The sequence below is a fragment of the Coregonus lavaretus genome (assembly GCF_964263955.1).
Source record: "Coregonus lavaretus genome assembly, chromosome: 23".
Taxonomy (NCBI): Eukaryota; Metazoa; Chordata; class Actinopteri; order Salmoniformes; family Salmonidae; genus Coregonus; species Coregonus lavaretus.
The window spans coordinates 23159640-23184883 of NC_140010.1; the positions used below are offsets into that span (position 1 = coordinate 23159640).

At 40.9% G+C, this 25244-nt stretch overlaps 1 protein-coding gene across 1 annotated transcript; it reads right to left on the bottom strand.

The window, feature by feature from the left end:
• Positions 1–1439: 1439 nt before the first annotated feature.
• On the bottom strand, positions 1440–12642 carry LOC311098748 (V-type proton ATPase 21 kDa proteolipid subunit c''). Its single transcript, XM_084139298.1, has 8 exons — positions 12339–12642; positions 11479–11527; positions 11202–11285; positions 10273–10350; positions 8258–8327; positions 4586–4637; positions 4063–4253; positions 1440–3911 (listed from the first exon to the last, which is right to left on the bottom strand). Exons 1-8 carry the CDS (start codon positions 12403–12405, stop codon positions 3885–3887), a joined length of 618 nt encoding a protein of 205 aa, XP_083995424.1. The 5' UTR covers positions 12406–12642; the 3' UTR covers positions 1440–3884.
• Positions 12643–25244: the final 12602 nt, after the last annotated feature.

A 25244-nucleotide genomic window follows, 5' to 3' on the forward strand; every position in this document is an offset into this window, starting at 1 on the left:
TAACAGGGATGTAAACAAATTCGTGCACAAAATGTGAGAAATAAGCTTTTTGTGCGTATGGAACATCTCTGGGATATTTTATTTCAGCTCATGAAACATTGGACCAACACTTTACATGTTGCGTTTATATTTTTGTTCAGTGTAGATACCAGTGGACAGCGCAAGAGCAGCACTGCATGCTGCCCGGATGGATCTTTCCATCGCTGCTTCCAAGGACCTTTCTGCTTCTTGAAATAATGTTATCGAACGTGTGGGTCACTTGAAAAAAGGGACATTACAAATGCATATAGAATCGCGGGTCTAGGATGCTTCAGCAAAATGTGCATGACAACAAAGCAAATTGTATAATAAAACATAAATAACCACAAATATCTAAAATGCAGATGTATGGGATAATAAATTAGAATCAAAATGGCAGGCTAAATTAAAAAATACAAGGTACACAAAAGAACGAAATGTGATTAACAAATTAAATAGAATATATTCTTACCTTGAGGTGCCAAGCAATCCTCCGCTCTTCTATGAATGCATTTTCTCTTTGTTGCACCAAGTTTTATATGGAATCTGTAAATGGCATTTAAAAAAACTAAAATAACTAAAAGCCCTCACAAAAACTGCACGTAATAAAGCATGGAGCGCGTTTTATTTCTGATGATAAAATCGGTCATTTCATTTTTCGTGCAGACACTGATAATAACGTTTTGCCATGTAACAGACATGGCAGATATGAATGCCTCATTTTTTTAGATCATTTAAGGAGGACAATATGCCAAATATAGGGCAGTAAATCTTCTATCTTCATAATTCTGTCAATCCGTTAGGTTTGCTGTGGATATGAAGCAAAAAGGAGGCTGTAGCAGGTTCATCTTGCTCTCTTCAGTACGGAGCCTCAGTTGGTCCAAACTCCCGGGTATTCTCCCACCAGAGGGAGTTTACACTAGGTCCCATCATCATTGCACATATCTTGCAGTCTGCAGCTAAAAAGACATGACTACAGTAAATGTAATATCGTTACTTTTATGGGGTACAATTTGTCAATAAAAGTCAATGAATTAATATAGCAAATGTTGCTGCCCACACTTTTGTAAATTAAGCAATAAGGCAGAGGCATAAGGTGTGATAGGTCCCCAAGTAAATGTACAAATTACTTACTATATAGCGCCATCTATTGGGTAAAAATTATAGACAAAAGAGTGGGACTGGGACATAAGGAACATCATTACAGAACCAAAATAAAAATAAATAAACTGCTTACAACCAGAAGAGGATTGGTCATACCTATGAGCCAGGTTCCTCTGTTTTTTCCTTCTAGGGAGTTTTTCCTGGACACTGATTTCACCTCTGCTTTGCTTGCTCTTTGAGGTCTAGGCCAAGTATCTGAAAAGCACTTTGCGACAACAGCTGATGTTAACAGCTTTATAAAATAAATTTGATTGAACTGTCAGTTTGGAGTACTTTATTCTTTCAAGGACAATTAAGTCAAGCGGACCCACTTTTACACATGTCAAAACAATGGATTCACCACAACATATTAAACACAGTCACTAAAGCCAAAGGCATGCCAGAGGCATGATCTTCATTTACATGAATGACATACCACTACAGTACAGGTGGCCAACCAAGGACCTAGAGAGTCTCAACATAAGCCATGTGCATTCATGGCCCTCTCTCAAGCAGCATACTTTGAAACCAACAACAGTTGAACTTACAGTCCAAATGTTATACATTGAAACGCTTCAGTACTGATGCTCTCCAGGACCAGGAAGGTCACCCCTGTATTTCACCAAAGGTCCATTAAGGAATGGTCAAAAGTAAGGAATGAACACCGCTGAATCAATGTATGAAACCCACTCGAAATACTATTCCAAATGTTGTTTAGGCTTTTGCCATAGGGACTAGTCAAACCATCCATCTCCATGGATGAACACTATGAACTTTTACATTAAAAAGAAACCAGATAAAAATACATCTTGTACATAAATGATTGGTAAGGAGGGGGACAACGACTCAGTGTGAGCCCTCCATAACTATATACAGTCATAAGTGCATCTCAAATGGCACCCTATTTCCTATATATAGTGTACTATTGTTGACCAGGACCCATAGGGCTCTGGTCAAACTTAAGAGCACTGTGTAGGGAATAGGGCGAAATTTGGGACGAACACATGGTCGCAGCAAATTGGATGTTATGAATATTAAATGGATGCCAGTTTATGACAATAGACTCAAGGATTGTATTTAACTTTTAAGGGCTCAATCTAAATGTCTTAAAATCAGTAGCACAGGTGGACATAGATTTTGCAGCTAATTCACTAGATATAAAAATAAAAATAATGACTAAGAAAAAGGCCAACCGGTCTGAGGAAGTTCTTATCGATGTTCTGCTCGAGTACCATCTCTCCAAAATAATAAATGTATGTTAGCCCATTCACAAGACAAGGAGCTTGGAGCATTCAAGTTCAAAGTTACACAAAAACAGAAAGAAAGCAGAAAATATACACGATCTTGAGGAAAACAGCTACATTTCTCACTCTCCACAGATAGATAGTTAACAGGGGGTTACAGACCTGAGAAGGAAAGAGCAAAAACATAATATATGGTCACTTAAAATCATATACATGTATATTCAGCCACAGTTCACTCACTGTGGATAAAGACGACTTGCATCAACAACAAAAAAATCTGACAACCCAAGCAAAGGTATATAGAATGGTAAACACCCTCATAGTTCACAAAAAACAGACCCTTAATATACTCACACACAAATGTACTATTCAAATTTTTAACCAATCAGAACTGAAGAGTGCCTACCAAAATGTTATGTATACATCAACACAAATTAAATGAATGACAGCTGACTAATGTCAAACATCCAACAATTACAGATTCAGTGTAATATCTCTTTAGATCACCTTTGTATCAATACATTTTGATTCATTTAGTGTTACTATAGTACTGGTTACTTACACCAGTCATGGATAAATATATAGTAACTGAAACTAGTGAAAAACATTATGGATTACATTAGTCATAAATATAATCATTTGCTTTGTTATACCTTATGACTTTACCATACAAACAGTACAATACTTCAAACAGATTTTTACAGCCATTTATCACAATTCCATGTAATGAACAGAACAGCTCTTTACGGAAAAGCAAGCATTTTCACATACCCACCACCAGAGAACACAGTCATGTCAAACCAAACTTGGGTACCTTAGCTGTTATTATATAATAGTGGCATTCCATTATTTCATCATGGGTAACAAATGCTATACTGTACACATGCTAGTAGATACTGTACCGATAGACTTCCAGTCATTGTGCTAACACTATTTGCATTGGCTTGTTAAACTCTAACTTCCTTCATACTGGACACAGACACATTAAAATGGTATCCAAAAAAATGGTAAACACGAGTTCATCTGACTCTGGGGAAGTAGATAAAGGGCCTCATTGCCAAATTCCCGAAGTATCGCTTTAAAAATGTCCCTACTACTACTACTACTACTACTACTACTACTACTACTACTAGTTGTAATAGATTTGATTTGATACAACAGTAAAAGTATGTGGGGAATGCCAAGAGGTTTGCTAGAGATGAATTACTTTTTTCCTGCAACTACTGTAATATGAACATAACATTTTATTCAAAAGGGATATGATTTTGTCTTAAACACCTGCAGTTTAATCTAACCTTTCGGTTGCATTCCTTTAAGACAAAATGGTGCAAATATGTCACTTCAGCAAATGGTTAAAAACAATCACAGACAAAAAGACATTTCAATAATTTACTATGTATTTACACAATCCATCTGCTTCTCCAGTAATATCTTCCATAGATCTTGTCATCTTGATCTTATATCTTGCGGATACATCTTCTAGTCACCCATTTTTACTTTCGACGTCTACGAGAAAATACATATTTGATTATGTAATAAGAAAAACAAGAAGCAGCAAACCTATATGCAGTTGATGTAATCAGCTATAGAATGACATAATTATTATGCTATTCAACCAATCAAGGGATGAAAACTGTGTCAAAAGAATGTCAGTTACCTGCAAGATGGCTACAATCACTCCAAATAGCCCAATAGCACTGCCGAAGATTTCCACAATAAGAATTTTGACAAAGAGGCTGCCATTCTGGGCATCAGCCAGGGCGGCTCCACTCCCAACGATGCCAACACAGATGCCACAGAAGAGGTTGGAGAAGCCCACAGTAAGACCAGCGCCAAACATGGAGTAGCCTGTCAGGAAAGAACACAATCAGCACAGTCTTTACCTTATAGCCTGAAATTGTATTTTATCACTTGAGCTATTGAAGCCAATGGCGAAATATGCCTACCTTACGTCTAATGTTGTGAATGCCTTTATATCATTCGAATTTAAGAACGGGTTCCACTTCCAATCAACACCTAGCCTGAGTGCCAGTCTGTTTGTGCCATCATGCCAACTCTGTCACTCATTGTCATGCCAAAACATTGTTTGGCTTGACAATGAGAGCAATGGAGTTGGCAAGAGCACAAACAGATCTGGGACCAGGCTAATTAACACTCAGTGTCAGCAATTATTTTCTTACCTGCTTGGTAGTTCCTTGCCCCAATGGTCTCTGGTGTAGTGCCGCTAAAGCTCTATAAAAGGGAGAGATGGGGTGTAAAGAAATATCATGATGTCTCTAATCAAATTGGAGCTGTCTACTACAGTATCGCACATCAGTAAGCCTGAAGAGAGATTCGAGGCTATACTCCAAGATGGCCCTACCTGAGGCTACAATTAGTAGCCACAGGTTCAGTCCCTAATGGTACCCTATTCCCTATTTAGTGCACTACTTTTGACCAAAAGGAGTACACTATATAGGGAATAGGGTGCCATTTGGAACATAACTGCCTTAATACTATATCACATAGTCACTAGTAATAATTAAAAAGCAGGGGTGGAAAGTACTTCAGTAAAAATACTTTAAAGTACTACTTAAGTAGTTTTTTGGGGCATCTGTACTTTACTATTTCTATTTTTGACAACTTTTACTTCACTATATTCCTAAAGAATATAATGTACTTTTTACTCCATACATTTTCCCTGACACCCAAAAGTACTCGTTACATTTTGAATGCTTAGCAGGACAGAAAATAGTCAATTTCACACGCGTATCAAGAGAAAAACCCTGGTCATCCCTACTGCCGCTGATCTGGTGGACTCACTAAACACAAATGCTTCATTTGTAAATCATGTCTGAGTGTTGGAGTGTGCCCCTGGCTATCCATAAATTAAAAACAAAATTGCCCCGTATGCTTAATATAAAGGAATTTTTAATTATTCATACAGTTGAAGTCTGAACTTTACATATTATGGCAAGAAGAGCTCAAATAAGCAAAGAGAAACGACAGTCCATCATTACTTTAAAAAAGACATGGTCAGTCAATACAGAAAATCCCAAGAACTTTGACCGTTTCTTTAAGTGCAGTCGCAAAAACCATCAAGCGCTATGATCAAACTGGCTCTCATGACGACCACCACAGGAATGGAAGACCCAGAGTTACCTTTGCTGCAGAGGATAAGTTCATTAGAGTTACCAGCCTCAGAAACTGCAGCCCAAATAAATGCTTCACAGAGTTCAAGTAACAGACACATCTCAACATCAACTGTTCAAAGGAGACTGTGTGAAAGGCCTTCATGGTCAAATTGCTGCAAAGAAACCACAACTAAAGGACACCAATACAATAAGAAGAGACTTGCTTGGGCCAAGAAACACAAGCAATGGACATTAGACCGGTGGAAATTATTGGTTCCAACCACCGTGTCTTTGTGAGACGCATGTTTAGTTCCTACCGTAAAGCATGGAGGAGGTGGTGTTATGGTGTGGGGGTGCTTTGCTGGTGACTGTCTGTGATTTATTTAGAGTTCAAGGCACACTTAACCAGCATGACTACCACAGCATTCTGCAGCGATACGCAATCCCATCTGGTTTGCAGTTAGTGGCACTATCATTTGTTTTTCAACAGGATAATGACCCAACACACCTCCAGGCTGTAAGGGCTATTTTACCAAGAAGGAAAGTGATGGAGTGCTGAGTCAAATGACCTGGCGTCCACAATCCCCCGACCTCAAACAAATTGAGATGGTTTGGGATGAGTCGGACCGCAGAGTGAAGGAAAAGCAGACAAGTGCTCAGCATCTGTAGGAACTCTTTTAAAAAAAAGTAATTTAGCAGACGCTCTTATCCAGAGCGACTTACAGTTTTAGTGAGTGCATACATTTTTCATACTATTTTCCTTCAAGACTGTTGGAAAAGCATTCCAGGTGAAGCTGGTTGAAAGAATGCCAAGAGTGTGCAAAGCTGTCATCAAGGCAAAGGGTGGCTATTTGAAGAATCTCAAATATAAAATATTTGGATTTGTTTATCACTTTCTTGGTTACTACAGTTGAAGTCGGAAGTTTACATACACCTTAGCCAAATTCATTTAAACTCATTTTTTCACAATTCCTGACATTTAATCCTAGTAAACATTCCCTGTCTTAGGTCAGTTAGGATCACCACTTTATTTTAAGAATGTGAAATTTCAGAATAATAGTAGAGAGAATGATTTCAGCTTTTATTTATTTCATCACATTCCCAGTGGGTCAGAAGTTTACATACACTCAATTAGTATTTGGTAGCATTGCCTTTAAATTGTTTAATAATAATAATAATAATAATAAAGCCATTTAGCAGACGCTTTTATCCAAAGCGACTTACAGTCATGTGTGCATACATTTTTACGTATGGGTGGTCCCGGGGATCGAACCCACTACCCTGGCGTTACAAGCGCCATGCTCTACCAATTGAGCTACAGAGGACCATTTTGGGTAGCCTTCCACAAGATTCCCACAATAAGTTGGGTGAATTTTGGCCCATTCCTCCTGACAGAGCTGGTGTAACTGATTTGTAGGCCTCCTTGCTCACACATGCATTTTCAGTTCTGCCCACATATTTTCTATAGGCTTCAGGTCAGGGCTTTGTGATGGCCACTCCAATACCTTGACTTTGTTGTCTTTAAGCCATTTTGCCACAACTTTGGAAGTATGCTTGGGGTCATTGTCCATTTGGAAGACCCATTTACGACCAAGCTTTAACTTCCTGACGGATGTCTTGAGATGTTGCTTCAATATATCCACATAATCTTCCTTCCTCATGATGCCATTTATTTTGTGAAGTGCCCCAGTCACCTCCTGCAGCAAAGCACCCGCACAGCATGATGCTGCCACCCCTGTGCTTCACGGTTGGGATGGTGTTCTTCGGCTTGCAAGCCCCCCCTTTTTCCTCCAAACAACGATGGTCATTATGGCCAAACAGTTCTATTTTTGTTTCATCAGACCAGAGGACATTTCTCCAAAAAGTACAATCTTGTCCCCATGTGCAGTTGCAAACCGTAGTCTGGCTTTTTTTAATGGTGGTTTTGGAGCAGTGGCTTCTTCCTTGATGAGCGGCCTTTCAGGTTATGTCGATATAGGACTCGTTTTACTGTGGATATAGATACTTTTGTACCTGTTTCCTTCAAAAGGTCCTTTAGTGTTGTTCTGAGATCGATTTGCACCTTTCGCACCAAAATACATTAATTTCTAGGAGACAGAACACGTCTCCTTCCTGAGCGGTATGACGGCTGCGTGGTCCCATGGTGTTTATACTTGCGTACTATTGTTTGTACAGATGAACGTGGTAACTTCAGGCATTTGGAAATTGCTCCCAAGGATGAACCAGACTTGTGGAGGTCTACAATTTTTTTTTCTGAGGTCTTGGCTGATTTCTTTTGATTTTCCCATGATGTCAAGCAAAGAGGCACTGAGTTTGAAGGTAGGCCTTGAAATACATCCACAGGTACACCTCCAATTGACTCAAATTATGTCAATTAGCCTATCAGAAGCATCTAAAGCCATGACATCATTTTCTGGAATTTTCCAAGCTGTTTAAAAGGCACAGTCAACTTAGTCTATGTAAACTTCTGACCCACTGGAATTGCGATACAGTGAATTATAAGTGAAATAATCTGTCTGTAAACAATTGTTGGAAAAATTACTGGTGTCATGCACAAAGTAGATGTCCTAACAGACTTGCCAAAACTATAGTTTGTTAACAAGAAATTTGTGGAGTGGTCATTTTTTTCTATTAAAGGAGTCTTTACTTTTACTCAAGTATGACAATCGGGTACTTTTTCCACCACTGTTAAAAAGGACACAAATGATTATCATATCATAAGCCACCTCTCATGCTTACCTCAGCCATGTTACTTATAACGATTGCCATGATGATCCCATATATAGCTACGGCCTCACAGAAGATAATGCTGTGGGCAGGATGAGACAATAGCATTTAACACAGTAATACATTGATGGGAAAGACTGCTGACTTACAGTCAAAAGTTTGGACACACCTACTCATTCTAGTGTTTTTCTTTATTTATATTATTTTCTACATTGTAGAATAATAGTGAAGACATAAATACAATGAAATAACATATGGAATCATGTAGTAACCAAAACAAGTGTTAAACAAATCAAAATATATTTTATATTTGACATTCTTCAAATAGCCACCCTTTGCCTTGATGACAGCTTTGCACACTCTTGGCATTCTCTCAACCAGCTTCACCTGGAATGCTTTTCCAACATTCTTGAAGGAGTTCCCACATATGCTTAGCAGTTGTTGGCTGCTTTTCCTTCACTCTGCCGTCCGACTCATCCCAAACCATCTCTATTGGGTTGAGGTCGGGGGATTGTGGAGGCCAGGTCATCTGATGCAGCACTCCATCACTCTCCTTCTTGGTAAAATTGCCCTTACATAGCCTGGAGGTGTGTTGGGTCATTGTCCTGTTGAAAAACAAATGATAGTCCCACTAAGCCCAAACCAGATAGGATGGCGTATTGCTGCAGAATGCTGTGGTAGCCATGCTGGTTAAGTGTGCCTTGAATTGTAAATAAATCGTAGAGAGTGTCACCAGCAAAACACCCCCACACCATAACACCTCCTCCTCCATGCTTTACGGTGAGTACCACACATGCAGAGATCATCCGTTTACCCACACCGCGTCTCACAAAGACACTGCCAAAAATCTCCAATTTGGACTCCAGACCAAAGGACACATTTCCACCGGTCTAATGCCAATTGCTTGTGTTTCTTGGCCCAAGCAGGTCTCTTCTTCTTATTGGTGTAGTGGTTTCTTTGCTGCAATTCAACCATGAAGGCCTGATTCACACAGTCCCCTCTGAACAGTTGATGTTGAGATGGGTCTGTGACTTGAACTCTGAGAAGCATTTGGGCTGCAATTTCTGAGGCTGGTAACTCTAATGAACTTATCCTCTGCAGCAAAGGTAACTCTGGGTCTTCCATTCCTGTGGTGGTCCTCATGAGAGCCATTTTCATCATAGCGCTTGATGGTTTTTGCAACTGCACTTGAAGAAACTTCCAAAGTTCTTGAAATGTTCTGTATTGACTGACGTTCATGTCTTAAAGTAATGATGGACTGTCGTTTCTCTTTGCTTATTTGAGCTGTTCTTGCCATAATATGGACTTGGTCTTTTACCAAATAGGTCTATCTTCTGTAAACCCTCCCTCCTACCTTGTCACAACACAACTGACTGGCTGAAACGCATTAAGAAGGAAAGAAATTCCACAAATTGTTAATTGAAATGCATTCCAGGTGACTACCTCATGAAGCTGGTTGAGAGAATGCCAAGAGTGTGCAAAGCTGTCATCAAAGCAAAGGGTGGCTATTTGAAGAATCTCAAACATAAAATATATTTTGATTTGTTTAACACTTTTTTGGTTACTACATGATTCCATATGTGTTCTTTCATAGTTCTGATGTCTTCACTATTATTCTACAATGTAAAAAAATAGTAAAAATAAATAAAAACCCTTGCACGAGTAGGTGTGTCCAAACTTTTGACTGGTAGTATATATATATATATATATATATATATATATATATATATATATATATATATATATATATATATATATATATATATATATATATATATATATATATATATATATATATATATATATATATATATATATATATATATATATATATATATATATATACACACACACACACACACACACACACAGCACGCAAATACAGATGTATACGTTTTTAGGCTAGTTTCCTAGACAAAGATTAAGCCTAGACTACAAAGCATTTTTAATGGTGATTTTAGTCCAGGGGTAGGCTTAATCTGGGTCTGAGAAACTGGCCATATTGACAGTTTCACTTAATAGCTTACCTGACCAAATTCTTTGTTTTAATCCGTGGTGCTTTTACACCACCTCCTATGATGCTGGAACCTGTGATGTAAATGCCCCTGTAAAACAAGGAGGACACAATTCATTATGAACGGCCTCCCGAGTGGCGCAGCAGTCTGCATCTCAGTGCTTGAGGCGTCACTACAGACCCCCTGGTTCGATTCCAGGCTGTATCAAAACCCATAGGGCAGCGCACAATTGGCCCAGCGTCGTCCGGGTTTGGCCGGTGTAGGCAGTCATTGTAAATAAGAATTTGTTCTTAACTGACTTGCCTAGTTAAATTAAATAAAAAAAATAAAAAATAAAAAACATAAAACTAGAATTGAGTGATATTTGGGGGACCTCTTCTACATTTACATTTTAGTCATTTAGCAGACGCTCTTATCCAGAGCGACTTCTACAGTATGTTACTCCAAATATTGTGATATCCGATATAATCGTTTTGCGTCGTTAATGACTAGATAATTCCAGACTGTGCAATGTGTTTATTTTCAATATTATAGTGGTATTCTCATTAAATAATCTTAGTTTGGTGAAAAAAAATAAGGTTTAGTTAATTAATTTAGACTTCATTTAACATATTGACACAGCCTAACTGTAAAGTTCAAATAGAGTATAGTCTAGCACATCACAATATATCATCAATGTCAAATCACGATATTCGATTTAATCATATAAAATCAGATCAACCCTACATAAAGCAGAACATAAAAACAGTGATACAATAACATGATACTCCTGCCATCCAGGAGGAGTAATATAGCCTGCATGAAATAGGGAAGAGGATGGGGACAAGACACTAGTTGCTATTTGAATTTTCAAATCTAATTTCAGAAATTCCCTACTCCAAATTCATATTGGACAATCTCTTCTGAAGCAACACTCAAAGCAGGAAATTAAGAATACTCACCAAGCTGCTCCGACAACAGAGAGCGAGATGGCCAAGCCAATCCCAAGGTTCGCCCACATGAAAGGCGACGTTTCTGTCAAGAACCTGAGGGAGAGAGAGAGTACCATTTTACTATGAAAATCAAACATTCAGGTTTTAGTCTAGGTCAACACTTATGAAATACCACCTGACTGGAATTCTACTAGTAATCACCACCAGACTCAGAATATGACCCTATATTCTTATGCCTGTGATATAGCCTACTGTTCTAACTAAGACAAGAGACTGTCATACTAACCATGCCACATCGAAGCGGAATCCAAGGTCGAAGATTGTGTAGCAGATACCTGAAAAATGCAGAATAAAAGTGCAAACATCTTCATGAGTATGTGTGTGTTCGTGTGTGTGTACACTGTATGTATATGTATGTGTGTTGCAGTACAGAACAGTTCCGTACAGTACATGTAAAGCCAAGCCACTGAGTTACAGAACCAAAATGTGTCAGAAATTATGAAGTGTCAGAGGATAAGAGTGATAGCTCACCCTCACATGAGAAGTGCTTCGGTTCCTATTTTTCTGAATGTAGCAACCAAGCTAGCTTGATTTATTTAGCTATGTTGTGGTATATACGTTTTCTATGGTAACGTTATGCTGTTAGTGCGGGGTAGCCTTATATTATGCAGACGAAAATTTGCTAACTTTAACTCTACAGTGATGTGCTAACATTAGCTAGTTAGCTTACTTGCTTGCTAGCTAGCTAACTAACTAACATTAACTAGTTAGCTAGATACTTCCTGTAAGCATTTTGTCGAATTCTTACAAACAAATGGCTAAACAAGGTTTTGGACGACAATCCCACAAACGTAAATAACAATATACAATTTAAGGAAGCTAGCAAGCTAAATAACTAGGGATCCTGAAACATAATGACAGCTGTCAACTAGCTAGCACATCACTGCAGATCCAACTAAACTAGCTAACGTAGCGCAGCGGGACAACGTTACGTTAGTTAGCAAGTAGCACAGCATCTGTCAAGCAAAGACATTTACAATCAATGAATAAAAACGAGTGACTTTATTAAAATAAGTATATATTTACTATAATCATTAGCTAACTAAACCCATTACATTAGCTAGCAAATATACAACGTTTTCTTACCGACGATGAGAATGGTACTCCAGAAGGCCAAAGTGACCCCGGTGTAGAGAATAGCGTGTCCGTTCATGATCCACTCAATCACCCAAACCGCGATATTTTGCGGGCGATCTCACTACGCTACCTTCAGGTTGGTGTTAACAATTGACGCCAAAAGGTCTGAATAATATAAATAATGTTCTTCACCCACCGAAAACGTTCAATTGGAGAAGGAAAATCTAACCATTAAAAAGGGGAAGGAATGCAGTCAGCTGATCGAGCTTGACTTCAGCATGTGACAGTGACAACAAACGTAATTCTACTTCCTGTTTTATAAAGCCACGGGAGCTTCATAGCAGCCGACACCGATTTTGTCAAAGTAACGTCATAGTCCGGTTCACTACAACGAGAGTGCGTCTTACACAACGTCGAATTCTACAGCAGACTGGACTTGATTTCCACAGAATCAGTTGCTGACTAGCTACAATTCGCCAGTGAATATACTTTATACTGAGCACTACATTCATTACATGATGTAAATACAAACATGAATTGTGTTATCAGCTATTATTTTTTCCCTCATAGAACGTAGAGGACAGCGGCTAGAGCTCCGTGTATGGAGGATCTGAGTACTTAGATTCTACTTGATAATTATTGTACCCACCTGGTGTCCCAGTTCTACCAGTCCGTGATGGGAAGAATGGAAATATTTTGTTCTTCATATACTAACTGGCCACCAGACTAAAGAAACTATAGCAAAGGAACTGAAGTAATGGAATAGCAATAACTATAACGTTAGCAATGGGAATATGGCATGAGAGATATAAAACAAATAACGTAATTGGCTGCTTAGATTTCATTTGTATAATTTTTTCCTTTAAAAAACACCAAAAACAATAAATAAGTGGAACTCTTTTAAAATCGTGGAACACTCTCTCCTAATATAAAGTCGAACCCTCTCCACCACTATCCCTTCCCCTTTTTCACGTCTCTCTCCTCTCCCCTCCCCTATTTGTATCCTCACTGCTCCTCTCCTCCCTTCCTTCCTTTCCACTCCCCTAAATGTTTCCTTTCCCTTCTCTTGAAAAGTAAAGAATAGTGCCAGGATGAATATGTTAGACCTACCCCCTATGCGCATGTGGAGATGTTTGGATAGGCATTAAGTATGATAATGGTTGATACAACCCTGACCCTTGTTTGATTGGTTAGTGTGTAGTCCTAGATGTGTTTTATCTGCTGTGTTTAGTGTGGTGTTTTGTATGTTAGGATGTGTTATGTACAGTTGAAGTCGGAAGTTTACATACACCTTAGCCAAATACATTTAAACTCTGTTTTTCACAATTCCTGACATTTAATCCTAGTAAAAATGCCCTGTCTTAGGTCAGTTAGGATAACCACTTTATTTTAAGAATGTGAAATGTCAAAATAATAGTAGAGAATGATTTATTTCAGCTTTTATTTATTTCATCACATTCCCAGTGGGTCAGAAGTTTACATACACTCAATTAGTATTTGGTAGCATTGCCTTTAGATTGTTTAACTTGGGTCAAACGTTTCGGGTAGCCTTCCACAAGATTCTCACAATAAGTTGGGTGAATTTTGGCCCATTCCTCCTGACAGAGCTGGTGTAACTGAGTCAGGTTTGTAGGCCTCCTTGCTCGCACATGCTTTTTCAGTTCTGCCCACAAATGTTGTATGGGATTGAGGTCAGGGCTTTGTGATGGCCATTCCAATACCTTGACTTTGTTGTCCTTAAGCCATTTTGCCACAACTTTGGAAGTATGCTTGGGGTCATTGTCCATAAGACCCATTTGCGACCAAGCTTTAACTTCCTGACTGATGTCTTGAGATGTTGCTTCAATATATCCACATAATTTTCCTTCCTCATGATGCCATTTATTTTGCAAAGTGCCCCTGTCCCTCCTGCAGCAAAGCACCCCCACAGCATGATGCTGCCACCCCCATGCTTCATGGTTGGGATGGTGTTCTTCGGCTTGCAAGCTCCCCCTTTTTCCTCCAAACATAACAATGGTCATTATGGCCAAACAGTTCTATTTTTGTTTCATCAGACCAGAGGACATTTCTCCAAAAAGTACGATCTTTGTCCCCATGTGCAGTTGCAAACCGTAGTCTGGATTTTTTATGGCGGTTTTGGAGCTGTGGCTTCTTCCTTGCTGAGCGGCCTTTCAGGTTATGTCGATATAGGACTCGTTTTACTGTGGATATAGATACTTTTGTACCTGTTTCCTCCAGCATCTTCACAAGGTCCTTTGCTGTTGTTCTGGGATTGATTTGCTTTTCGCACCAAAATACGTTCATCTCTAGGAGACAGAACGCGTCTCCTTCCTGAGCGGTATGACGGCTTCGTGGTCCCATGGTGTTTATACTTGCGTACTATTGTTTGTACAGATGAACGTGGTACCTTCAGGCATTTGGAAATTGCTCCCAAGGATGAACCAGACTTGTGGAGGTCTACCATTTTTTTTCTGAGGTCTTGTCTGATTTCTTTTGATTTTCCCATGATGTCAAGCAAAGAGGCACTGAGTTTTAAGGTAGGCCTTGAAATACATCCACAGGTACACTTCCAATTGACTCAAATGATGTCAATTAGCTTATCATAAGCTTCTAAAGCCATGACATCATTTTCTGGAATTTTCCAAGCTGTTTAAAGGCACAGTCAACTTAGTGTATGTAAACTTCTGACCCACTGGAATTGTGATACAGTGAATTATAAGTGAAAAATCTGTCTGTAAACAATTGTTGAAAAATTACTTGTGTCATGCACAAAGTAGATGTCCTAACCGACTTGCCAAAACTATAGTTTGTTAACAAGAAATTTGTGGAGTGGTTGAAAAACAAATTTAATGACTCCAACCTAAGTGTATGTAAACTTCTGACTTCAGCTGTATATTTAGATGTGTGTGTGTGTGCGTGTGAACGCCCACTGATGTTCCTTATATATATATTTTAATAGATAGATAAGGTGAGAGGTTGAGAATGGTATGTGTTAGAAAGGGAAAACAGAAGAGAACCACAAGATGCAGGACTCCTTGTTCCCCCCCAATATCTAAGAAAACAGATGAATACAGGGCTTTCTCCTTCAGAGCTCCTCTTTTATGTGAGAGAATTAGACTTGGTTTCAGTCTTGTAAGTTAAAGTAAGTAACGTTACGTAGCTAAGCCTTAGACAAATAATCCTTGTTTGAACATCTCCTGTTTCTGTCACATAAGGCAGCTTGATATACAAGTGGCCTATACCCCCTGGACAGGACGTTAGTTCCCTAATTCCTTAATTCTTAGAGCCAAGCAGAGAGGCATCAGGTTACAAGGTACTGAACTGATGAACCATCCTTGCTGTCTCTGCTTGGTCGACTCCCCACTCTCAACTGGGATTCCATACCACTGACTCTATTACGGGGGCTGAGTCCCTGGCTTGTTGCACTCAGGGGTGGTGTTGGATGGGGCCACATTGTCTCTCGATACCCAAACTGGCTTCCCTTTAAAAAAAAATTGGGTGCGCCAGGACCATTCACAGTTGAGCTCCGCTCAGTTTAGCTCAATGCTGATTGGCTATTATTATATACTTTTTTTTATCAAGGGAGGCCAAATCACAGATAGGACAATCAGACAGATATTTCACCGGATTAATAAAATGTGAAGCATCTGCTTGGCCATTTCCACTCACTAGCAAATATGGTAGTGAGAGGAAGCCCAGTGGCCAGCAGCGGGAGAAGATGGAAGGAGATGTATTTTAGCCGACATTCTGCAAGCTTTCTCATCGATGAAACATTTGATCTCAAAACAATTTCATATGCACGCACCACTTTTCCGTTATTTATTTTTTTATACTTTTTTGAAACAAGTTATTTTTTTCATTTCACTTCACCAATTTTGACTATTTTGTGTATGTCCATTACATTAAATCAAAATAAAAATCCATTTAAATTACAGGTTGTAATGCAACAAAATAGGAAAAACGCCAAGGGGAATGAATACTTTTGCAAGGCACTGTATATCCTCTGTTGTGTTGATGTTAATGTGTTGATGTTCTACGTATCCATAGCCAGAATGATTTTGCAGTGCATGGTGATCGAACAGGTTTCCTGTTATATTCATCAGAGAAGTAGGGAGGGTGAAGTGTGTGAATCCAAACAATTGTAATTATTCAGATGATAAAAAAAAAAAAACATGCACATGGCAGTATTCATACCTTCGTTTATGTGGTAAATGTGAATGAAAAAAAACTGTTCACTTTTGATAATGGTTTTTATACAAATACCTTGTCCATAATGTAGAAGCCTCTGGGATTTTCATTGAAGAGGTAAAGGAGGCTGCTGTGACTGAGTCCTATAAGGTTTTAGAGAAACCCAAATTAACTGTAGATAATACATGTGATCTGCACAACATACCAATACCAATTGTACATACCTTTGTGTGCCTCCTGATCAGTATACCTGCAGACTCAGACACACACAAAAGTGATCAGTTCAGTCATCTGCACCCAATGCAGCTATAGCCTTTAACATATTCTTACGTCTTTGTTGATTGATATCCATTGAATTGTGTAAATTTTCTGTTTTAGAAATCATTTTAAAGGGAGAAAGTGTCAAACAACACTGCCATTTGTACAAAAATGAAAAGATAATAATATGCCATTTAGCAGATGCTTTTATCCAAAGCGACTTACAGTCATGTGTGCATAAATTTTTACGTATGGGTGGTCCCGGGAATCAAACCCACTACCCTGGCGTTACAAGTGCCATGCTCTACCAATTGAGCTACAGAGGACCACGGGTCATCATAAAACAGTATCAATTTAGATCATACAAGGGAGAAACCTTACCTTAGATTGAGGAGATTTTTCAATTTTTCAGTTAAGTGCCTGCACCTGCTGTCATCTCAAATTCAAATCCAAATGTTTCAGTTGGGCAGTTAGGTTCCTGCAAGAACCCCCTCCAACTAAGGAGGTTCCTCGATGAACCCCACCTCCTTTGGGGTTCTTGGAAGAACCTTTTGGGGGCATTTTTCAGAGCCAAGAACCCTAAGGTTCTTCAAGGAAATTTTAGGATCTTAGAAGAACCCTTGTTGGACCACTCATTTTTAAAGTGTAGACTAGGGCACATATCATCAAACTTCTCATCAGGTCTTTCTTGACTTATACCTAATTTTTTATCTTATCTCTGAAATATACCGCAAACTCATCACATTTACAGTGGGGGAAAAAAAGTATTTAGTCAGCCACCAATTGTGCAAGTTCTCCCACTTAAAAAGATGAGAGAGGCCTGTAATTTTCATCATAGGTACACGTCAACTATGACAGACAAATTGAGAAGAAAAAAAATCCAGAAAATCACATTGTAGGATCTTTAATGAATTTATTTGCCAATTATTGGCAAATAGTTGGCTGGTCCTCACTACATATTCGTCGCCAAACCCACTGGCTCCAGGCCATCTATAAATCACTGCTAGGCAAATCCCCGCCTTATCTTAGCTCATTGGTCACCATAGCAACACCCACCCGTAGTCTGCGCTCCAGCGGGTATATCTCACTGGTCATCCCCAAAGCCAACACCTCCTTTGGCCGCAATTCCTTCCAGTTCTCTGCTGCCAATGACTGGAACAAATTGCAAAAATCTCTGAAGCTGGAGACACTTATCTCCCTCACTAACTTTAAGCATCAGTTGTCAGAGCACCTTACCGATCACTGCACCTGTACACAGCCCATCTGAAATTAGCCCGCCCAACTACCTCATCCCTATATTGTTATTTATTTTGCTCATTTGTACCCCAGTATCTCTATTTGCACATCTATCATTCCAGTGTTAATACTAATTGTAATTATTTTGCACTATAGCCTATTTTATTGCCTTACCTCCATAACTTGCTAAATTTGCACACACTGTATATTATATGTATTTCTGTTGTATTTTTTTGTTACTTTGTTTTGTTTTACCCCATATGTAACTCTGTGTTGTTGTTTTTATCGCACTGCTTTGCTTTATCTTGGCCAGGTCGCAGTTGTAAATGAGAACTTGTTCTCAACTGGTTTACCTGGTTAAATAAAGGTAAAAAAAAAAAAAAAAAAAGTATTTGGTCACCTACAAACAAGCAAGATTTCTGGCTCTCACAGACCTGTAACTTCTTCTTTAAGAGGCTCCTCTGTCCTCCACTCGTTACCTGTATTAATGGCACATGTTTGAACTTGTTATCAGTATAAAAGACACCTGTCCACAACCTCAAACAGTCACACTCCAAACTCCACTATGGCCAAGACCAAAGAGCTGTCAAAGGACACCAGAAACAAAATTGTAGACCTGCACCAGGCTGGGAAGACTGAATCTGCAATAGGTAAGCAGCTTGGTTTGAAGAAATCAACGGTGGGAGCAATTATTAGGAAATGGAAGACATACAAGACCACTGATAATCTCCCTCGATCTGGGGCTCCACGCAAGATCTCACCCCATGGGGTCAAAATGATCACAAGAACGGTGAGCAAAAATCCCAGAACCACACGTGGGGACCTAGTGAATGACCTGCAGAGAGCTGGGACCAAAGTAACAAAGCCTACCATCAGTAACACACTACGCCGCCAGGGACTCAAATCCTGCAGTGCCAGACGTGTCCCCCTGCTTAAGCCAGTACATGTCCAGGCCCGTCTGAAGTTTGCTAGAGTGCATTTGGATGATCCAGAAGAGGATTGGGAGAATGTCATATGGTCAGATGAAACCAAAATATAACTTTTTGGTAAAAACTCAACTCGTCGTGTTTGGAGGACAAAGAATGCTGAGTTGCATCCAAAGAATCCCATACCTACTGTGAAGCATGGGGGTGGACACATCATGCTTTGGGGCTGTTTTTCTGCAAAGTGACCAGGACGACTGATCAGTGTAAAGGAAAGAATGAATGGGGCCATGTATCGTGAGATTTTGAGTGAAAACCTCCTTCCATCAGCAAGGGCATTGAAGATGAAACGTGGCTGGGTCTTTCAGCATGACAATGATCCCAAACACACCGCCCGGGCAACGAAGGAGTGGCTTCGTAAGAAGCATTTCAAGGTCCTGGAGTGGCCTAGCCAGTCTCCAGATCTCAACCCCATAGAAAATATTTGGAGGGAGTTGAAAGTCTGTGTTGCCCAGCGACAGCCCCAAAACATCACTGCTCTAGAGGAGATCTGCATGGAGGAATGGGCCAAAATACCAGCAACAGTGTGTGAAAACCTTGTGAAGATTTACAGAAAACGTTTGACCTGTGTCATTGCCAACAAAGGGTATATAACAAAGTATTGAGAAACTTTTGTTATTGACCAAATACTTATTTTCCACCATAATTTGCAAATAAATTCATAAAAAATCCTACAATGTGATTTTCTGGATTTTTTTCCAACATTTTGTCTGTCATAGTTGACGTGTACCTATGATGAAAATTACAGGCCTCTCTCATCTTTTTAAGTGGGAGAACTTGCACAATTGGTGGCTGACTAAATACTTTTTTCCCCCACTGTAAAAGTGAGGGAAAGTTCACATAGGTTTGCAGGTGTAGGATTTATCAATGGTCGAGAAGAGCACTCTCAAATTATTCTGAGTATTAGTGGCCAAGTTAGAAAAATGAGCCCGTCTGGCATTTCTAATTGCCAAGTTGCTCTCTCAGAATATCATAATGGACATGCAACTTTGACTTTCTCCGCTTTCACTCTGCCTTTCTGCAATTTATTTTTTATTGATTCATTTCCTCACTCATCCAAGGGGCTCTCCATTTGGATGTGGCCTTTTCAACCTTACTGGAGCTATGTCATCAATGGTTGCCCTTAATTTGCTATTAAAGTTATCAACTAAATCATCACAAGAGGGTGGCAGAATAGGTGATGCAGTATTGCTCATACACTCAATAAAATCTGTAGCAAATTCAGAGGTAAGATAGCATTTCTTAATAATGCAGTCAGTATTACCCTGTGCTATGGGCAACAAGATAGTGGTGATCAGATAAAGCATCATCAACAATAGAGGATGTGTCAATAGAAAGCCCCTTGGTAATAACCAGGTCCAGAGTATGGCCGCGGTTATGGGTGGGCCCAGTAACATGTTGGACAAAGTTCATAGAGCTCAAAAGATAATAATAAATTAAATGGTCAGTCAGTCAACATGAATATTAAAATCGCCCAACACAATGATTTTATCATAGTTCTCAAGGACAATAGACAATAGTTCAGAGAAATCAGTAAAGAAAGTGGGGCAGGGCTTTGGTGGCCGATAAAGGGTTATGGCCAGCACTGATGGCTGACATTTAAACAGTATAGCATGATGCTCAAAATACCCAAACAAAATGTTCTTACAGATGAGCGCATTCGTAAAAATAGAGGCTGTCCCCCTACCCTTTTCCCCTTTTCTGATAGAGTATGAAAAGCTATAGTCTGGAGGGGAAGCTTCAATAACAGCGGCACTACAGTCTGAAGACAGCCATGTTTTAGTGAGAAACATTCATGCAGTCAACTTTCGCTCAGTAATGAGGTCATTCACAAGAAATGTTTTACTAGTGTTGCTCTAACATTTAAAAGCACCATATTCGCCTGGGGCATCTGCCTCGAGGTAACCAATGGAGTAACAACCAAATTATTAATGTTACAACCACGTTCTCCAATCTATCAGAATGGTAGGAGATGACAGTTTGTATAAACTCACTAGAAGGCAGAGTTAAAATAACATAAATTAGGTTACTCACAATAACCATAGTGACATTTCACAGGAGTTGATATGCTTTCCAAGTCCTCTGTTGCGTATTCTGACAGGGAGAACTGGAGCACTACCAAACGCTGTCCGTCAGTCTTTAAAACAGTTTGCGATGTTGCTTGAAATTAATGCTGGAACCCCTGCTGTTAGGGTGAATCCCAAGGATGCCGGATAGCACTAACCATCATTGACAACATGTATTTCTATTGTTAGAGGGGTCACTCGAATATCTTGTCAATATAATAGATAATCTTTGCTGATACTTAAAATACCTATCCAGGCGTTGTAAGATCTGGCATGCGTCAGCAATGCCTGGGCAGAAGAACAAGCCCATTCTCTTGTCTTTTATAAAATACAGTTATTCTATTTTTATTCTCTTGTCTTTTATTGTAGCTACTTTTTTGTATGATATATACTAATCTCGTCTAAGAAAATGCAATTCATGTTTATTACATCAAGTAGAATAAACTGTAGCTTAGTGGTTAAGAGCGTAGTGCCAGTAACCGAAAGGTCGCTGGTTCTAATCCCCGAGCCGACTAGGTGAAAAATCTGTCGATGTGCCCTTGAGCAAGGCACTTAACCCTAATTGCTCCTGTAAGTCGGTCTGGATAAGAGTGTCTGCTAAATGACAAAAAATTAATAAAAACATTTCAAATAAAGACAATAATTTCCAGCAAAGATTATGGTATACTGAGACCTTGCCTCTGTTTCCTGTAAGCAAAGACTGTGTAGGAATCATTCATATATACTGTAGCTCAGTGGAGACTCCTCAGAGGAGGAAGGGGAGGACCATCCTCAGTGAGTTTCATAAAACATTAAAAAAGTTATCCTTTTTAGATAAATCTATACAAAATATATTCACGTCACCAAATCATTTATTAAAACACACTGTTTTGCAATGAAGGTCTGCAGTAGCCTCAGCAGCACTATGTAGGGTAGCGCCATGGTGTAGCCGGAGGACAGCTAGCTTCCGTCCTCCTCTGGGTACTGTCACGTCTACTCCCGCTCCCCCGCTCCGGATTGCGATGTTGCCGGTTTACTAACCACTGGACCTGGCAACCCATCATTACGCACACCTGCGCCCCATCATTACGCACACCTACGCCCCATCATTAGGCACACCTGGACTTCATCACAACCCTGATTACTTCTCCTATATCTAGCACTCTGTAGCTTTTCTCACCAGGCAGTATTGGTTCTGTTTTCATGTCAGACGCTTCTCTTGCTTTGTATCGCTCCATGTTCGTTTAGATTAAACTCACCAACTGCAACTGCAACTGCACCTGCTTCCTGACTCCCTGCGTCTCCATTACAGAATACTGCATCACAATATGGAAGCAGCAGAAGAGAAAGACATCTCCCAGACGATCGATGAACAGGGACACCTACTCCGCCTACACCACGATCAGCTGGCGCAACTGGGTGCGGCTATGGATGAGGTCCTCCGCGTCCTCCACCGCCTCGACACCACCAGAGAGGATTCACCTTTAAATAGCAGAGGGCCTTCTACCATGAATCGTCCCAGCGAGCCAGTCCCCCATCCTACCCAGCAGTCCGCCCAGGTCAGCGATGCCCAACTGTCGGACAAGTATGACTGGACTCCATCCAAATGCCGTGGCTTCCTACTCCAGTGCTCACTCTAGTTCGCCCATCAGACGGAAGCCCCCACCACCGAGAGATTTCCCTGCTGGCGATGGAGTGGGCTACGGCCGTCTGGGAGAGAGGAGAGGAGGAGCTGGGTTCCTACGAGGGGTTCATGGTTCTGTTCGGGGCGGTCTTCGACCATCCACCGGAGGGCAGAGAGGGAGGGGAGCGACTACTCCAACTCTGGCAGGGTGCCCAGCCCAGACCGCTGCGGAGTACGACCTCACCTTCCAGACTGTGGCAGCCTCCAGCGGTTGGAATGAGCTGGCACTCCGCACCCTATTCCGAAGAGGACTGCCTGAGGAGGTCCAGACCGAGTTGGCGTGCCGGGACGACAACCTTTCCCTGGACTCGCACATCGTGATGGCCATCTGCCTGGACAACCTTCTTCGGGAGTGCCGGCGCCTCCATCGCTCCTCACCCTCCTCCGTTGGCCGTCCTGGGGCAGAGCCTGAAGCTATGGAAATAGGGGTCACACACCCCTCCGCGGAAGAGCGACGTCGCCAGAGACAGCTGGGACTGTGTCCCTATTGCGACCAGGAGGGGCACTGGCTCCAGTGGTGTCCGGTGCATCCCAACCCGAAGTCCACTGGGGCAGAGGGACGGCCCCGTGATCATCCTTCTCCCAGGGTAAGCGTGAGTATTCCTTCATCATTTTCTGCCAAACCCTTCCTGGTTTCCATTTCACTGGTTGGCTGTCCCTCAGGTGTTGTCTCTACAGCTCTAGTGGAATCTGGTGCCAGGGGAATTTTTTTTGGACCAAGCTCTCGTCTCCTCCCTGAACATCACCACGTACCCGCTCTCCTCTCCTTTCCCAGTCCAAGTCTTGAATAAACTACCATTGGGATCCGGCACTATCACGTACATCACAGCACCACTCACCCTCACTGTGGGACCCTTGCACCAAGAAAGCCTTCCCTTCCTCATCACCACAGTTCCCGTACACAAAGTTATCCTCGGCCTCCTGTGGCTGCAACGTCATGACCGCAACATCTCCTGGTCGAGGATGAAAATCACTGCATGGGCACCCGGATGTCGGAAGACCTGCTTTCCCTTACCTTGTGGTTCCAAGTCGGTTGAGAGTCCTGTGAGTGCCCTCCAGCCCACCATTCCGTCCTCCCATATAATTGGCCTCGTGTTTTGGGATATAAATGTGGACATCCGACAGGCTCTGGAGAGGGAACCCGCATCTGCTACTTGCCTTCCTGAGCGCAACTACGTCCCCACGGAGGTTAGGGATCGACTGTTGACCTGGGCGCACACATCCCTCGCCGCTGAACACCCAGGTATTACCTGCACTGTTTCATACTGGTGGCCCACCTTGGCACAGGACTCGACGTCGCCGGTTTACTAACCACCGGTCCTGGCAACCCATCATTACGCACACCTGGCAACCATTATTTTGCACACCTGCGCACCGTCATTAGGCACACCTGGACTTCATCACAACCCTGATTACTTCCCCTATATCTAGCACTCTGTAGCTTTTCTCACCAGGCAGTATTGGTTTTGTTTTCATGTCAGACGCTTCTCTTGTTTTGTATCGCTCCATGTTCATTTAGATTAAACTCACCAACTGCACATGCTTCCTGACTCCCTGCGTCTCCATTAAAGGTACATTGACTTCAATACAAAATCTAGGAGGCTCATGGTTCTCACCCCCTTCCATAGACTTACACAGTAATTATGACAACTTCCGGAGGAATGAATCTAGTACTGAAAGCATACGCCACAGCTAGCTAGCACTGCAGTGCAGAAACTGTGGTGAGTAGTTGACTCAAAGAGAGAGAAAGACAATAGTTGAACAGTTTTGAACAAATACATTTATTCCAAAATGAAGGAGAAGCAAAGAGAGCTAGAGAGTTTTTCCAGTTTCACTTACTTAGGTAGCAAATGCAGCTAGCTAGGTTAGCCTACTCAAACACCTCTGCTCAAACAGAGGGATGCTATGTTAGTTAGCTGGCTATGACTATCCAACACAACACTGAAGGCAAGCTTTTGGTTTTACTAATTTATTGCCACCGGGGGCCCACCGGTGTAAGCGCTAAACTGCTTACTAACTGTACACTGTAACGTTACTGCATGTTTGTAGCAGGTTTACTAACGCGTTAGTTCTATTAACTATGTTGACTATGACGTTACTTTAGCTAATATGGAGACAATGATGTAGGCTGTGTGTAGAGATTATGGTTTGTACGTTTTTTTTTCGCCTGGTCACATACAGCTGATGTGTTGGGCGTTGAAGTCCACAAGCAACAGGAGAAGGTGAGAGGAGGATAGATGCAAGAAGGAGTACAACGTGGCTCCTATGAAAGTGAACTGTGTTTACGCATGTTCAGGGGTGTATTCATTCTGCCGATTATGTTGAAAAATGTTTGTAAACGGAAGCAAACGGTGATAAACATACCTGAATTTGTCCTATAAAAACTCTCGTTTGCAACTGTTGGACTAATGATTACACCCTAGATCAGCTAGATGCAAGCAAGAGTGTGCAAGGTGGTATTGAATGCTTCACTGTCTGTCCATGTGTCACTGTCTGTCACCTACAGTGTTTCTCTCGACCT

Coding starts and splice junctions, on each gene's coding strand:
- LOC311098748 (XM_084139298.1), bottom strand. CDS start 12,405: ATGAACGGACACGCTATTCTCTACACCGGGGTCACTTTGGCCTTCTGG. Junction 10,351..11,201: donor TCTGTTGTCGGAGCAGCTTG/GTGAGTATTCTT, acceptor CTTGTTTTACAG/GGGCATTTACATCACAGGTT. Junction 4,638..8,257: donor TTATAAGTAACATGGCTGAG/GTAAGCATGAGA, acceptor TCCCTTTTATAG/AGCTTTAGCGGCACTACACC.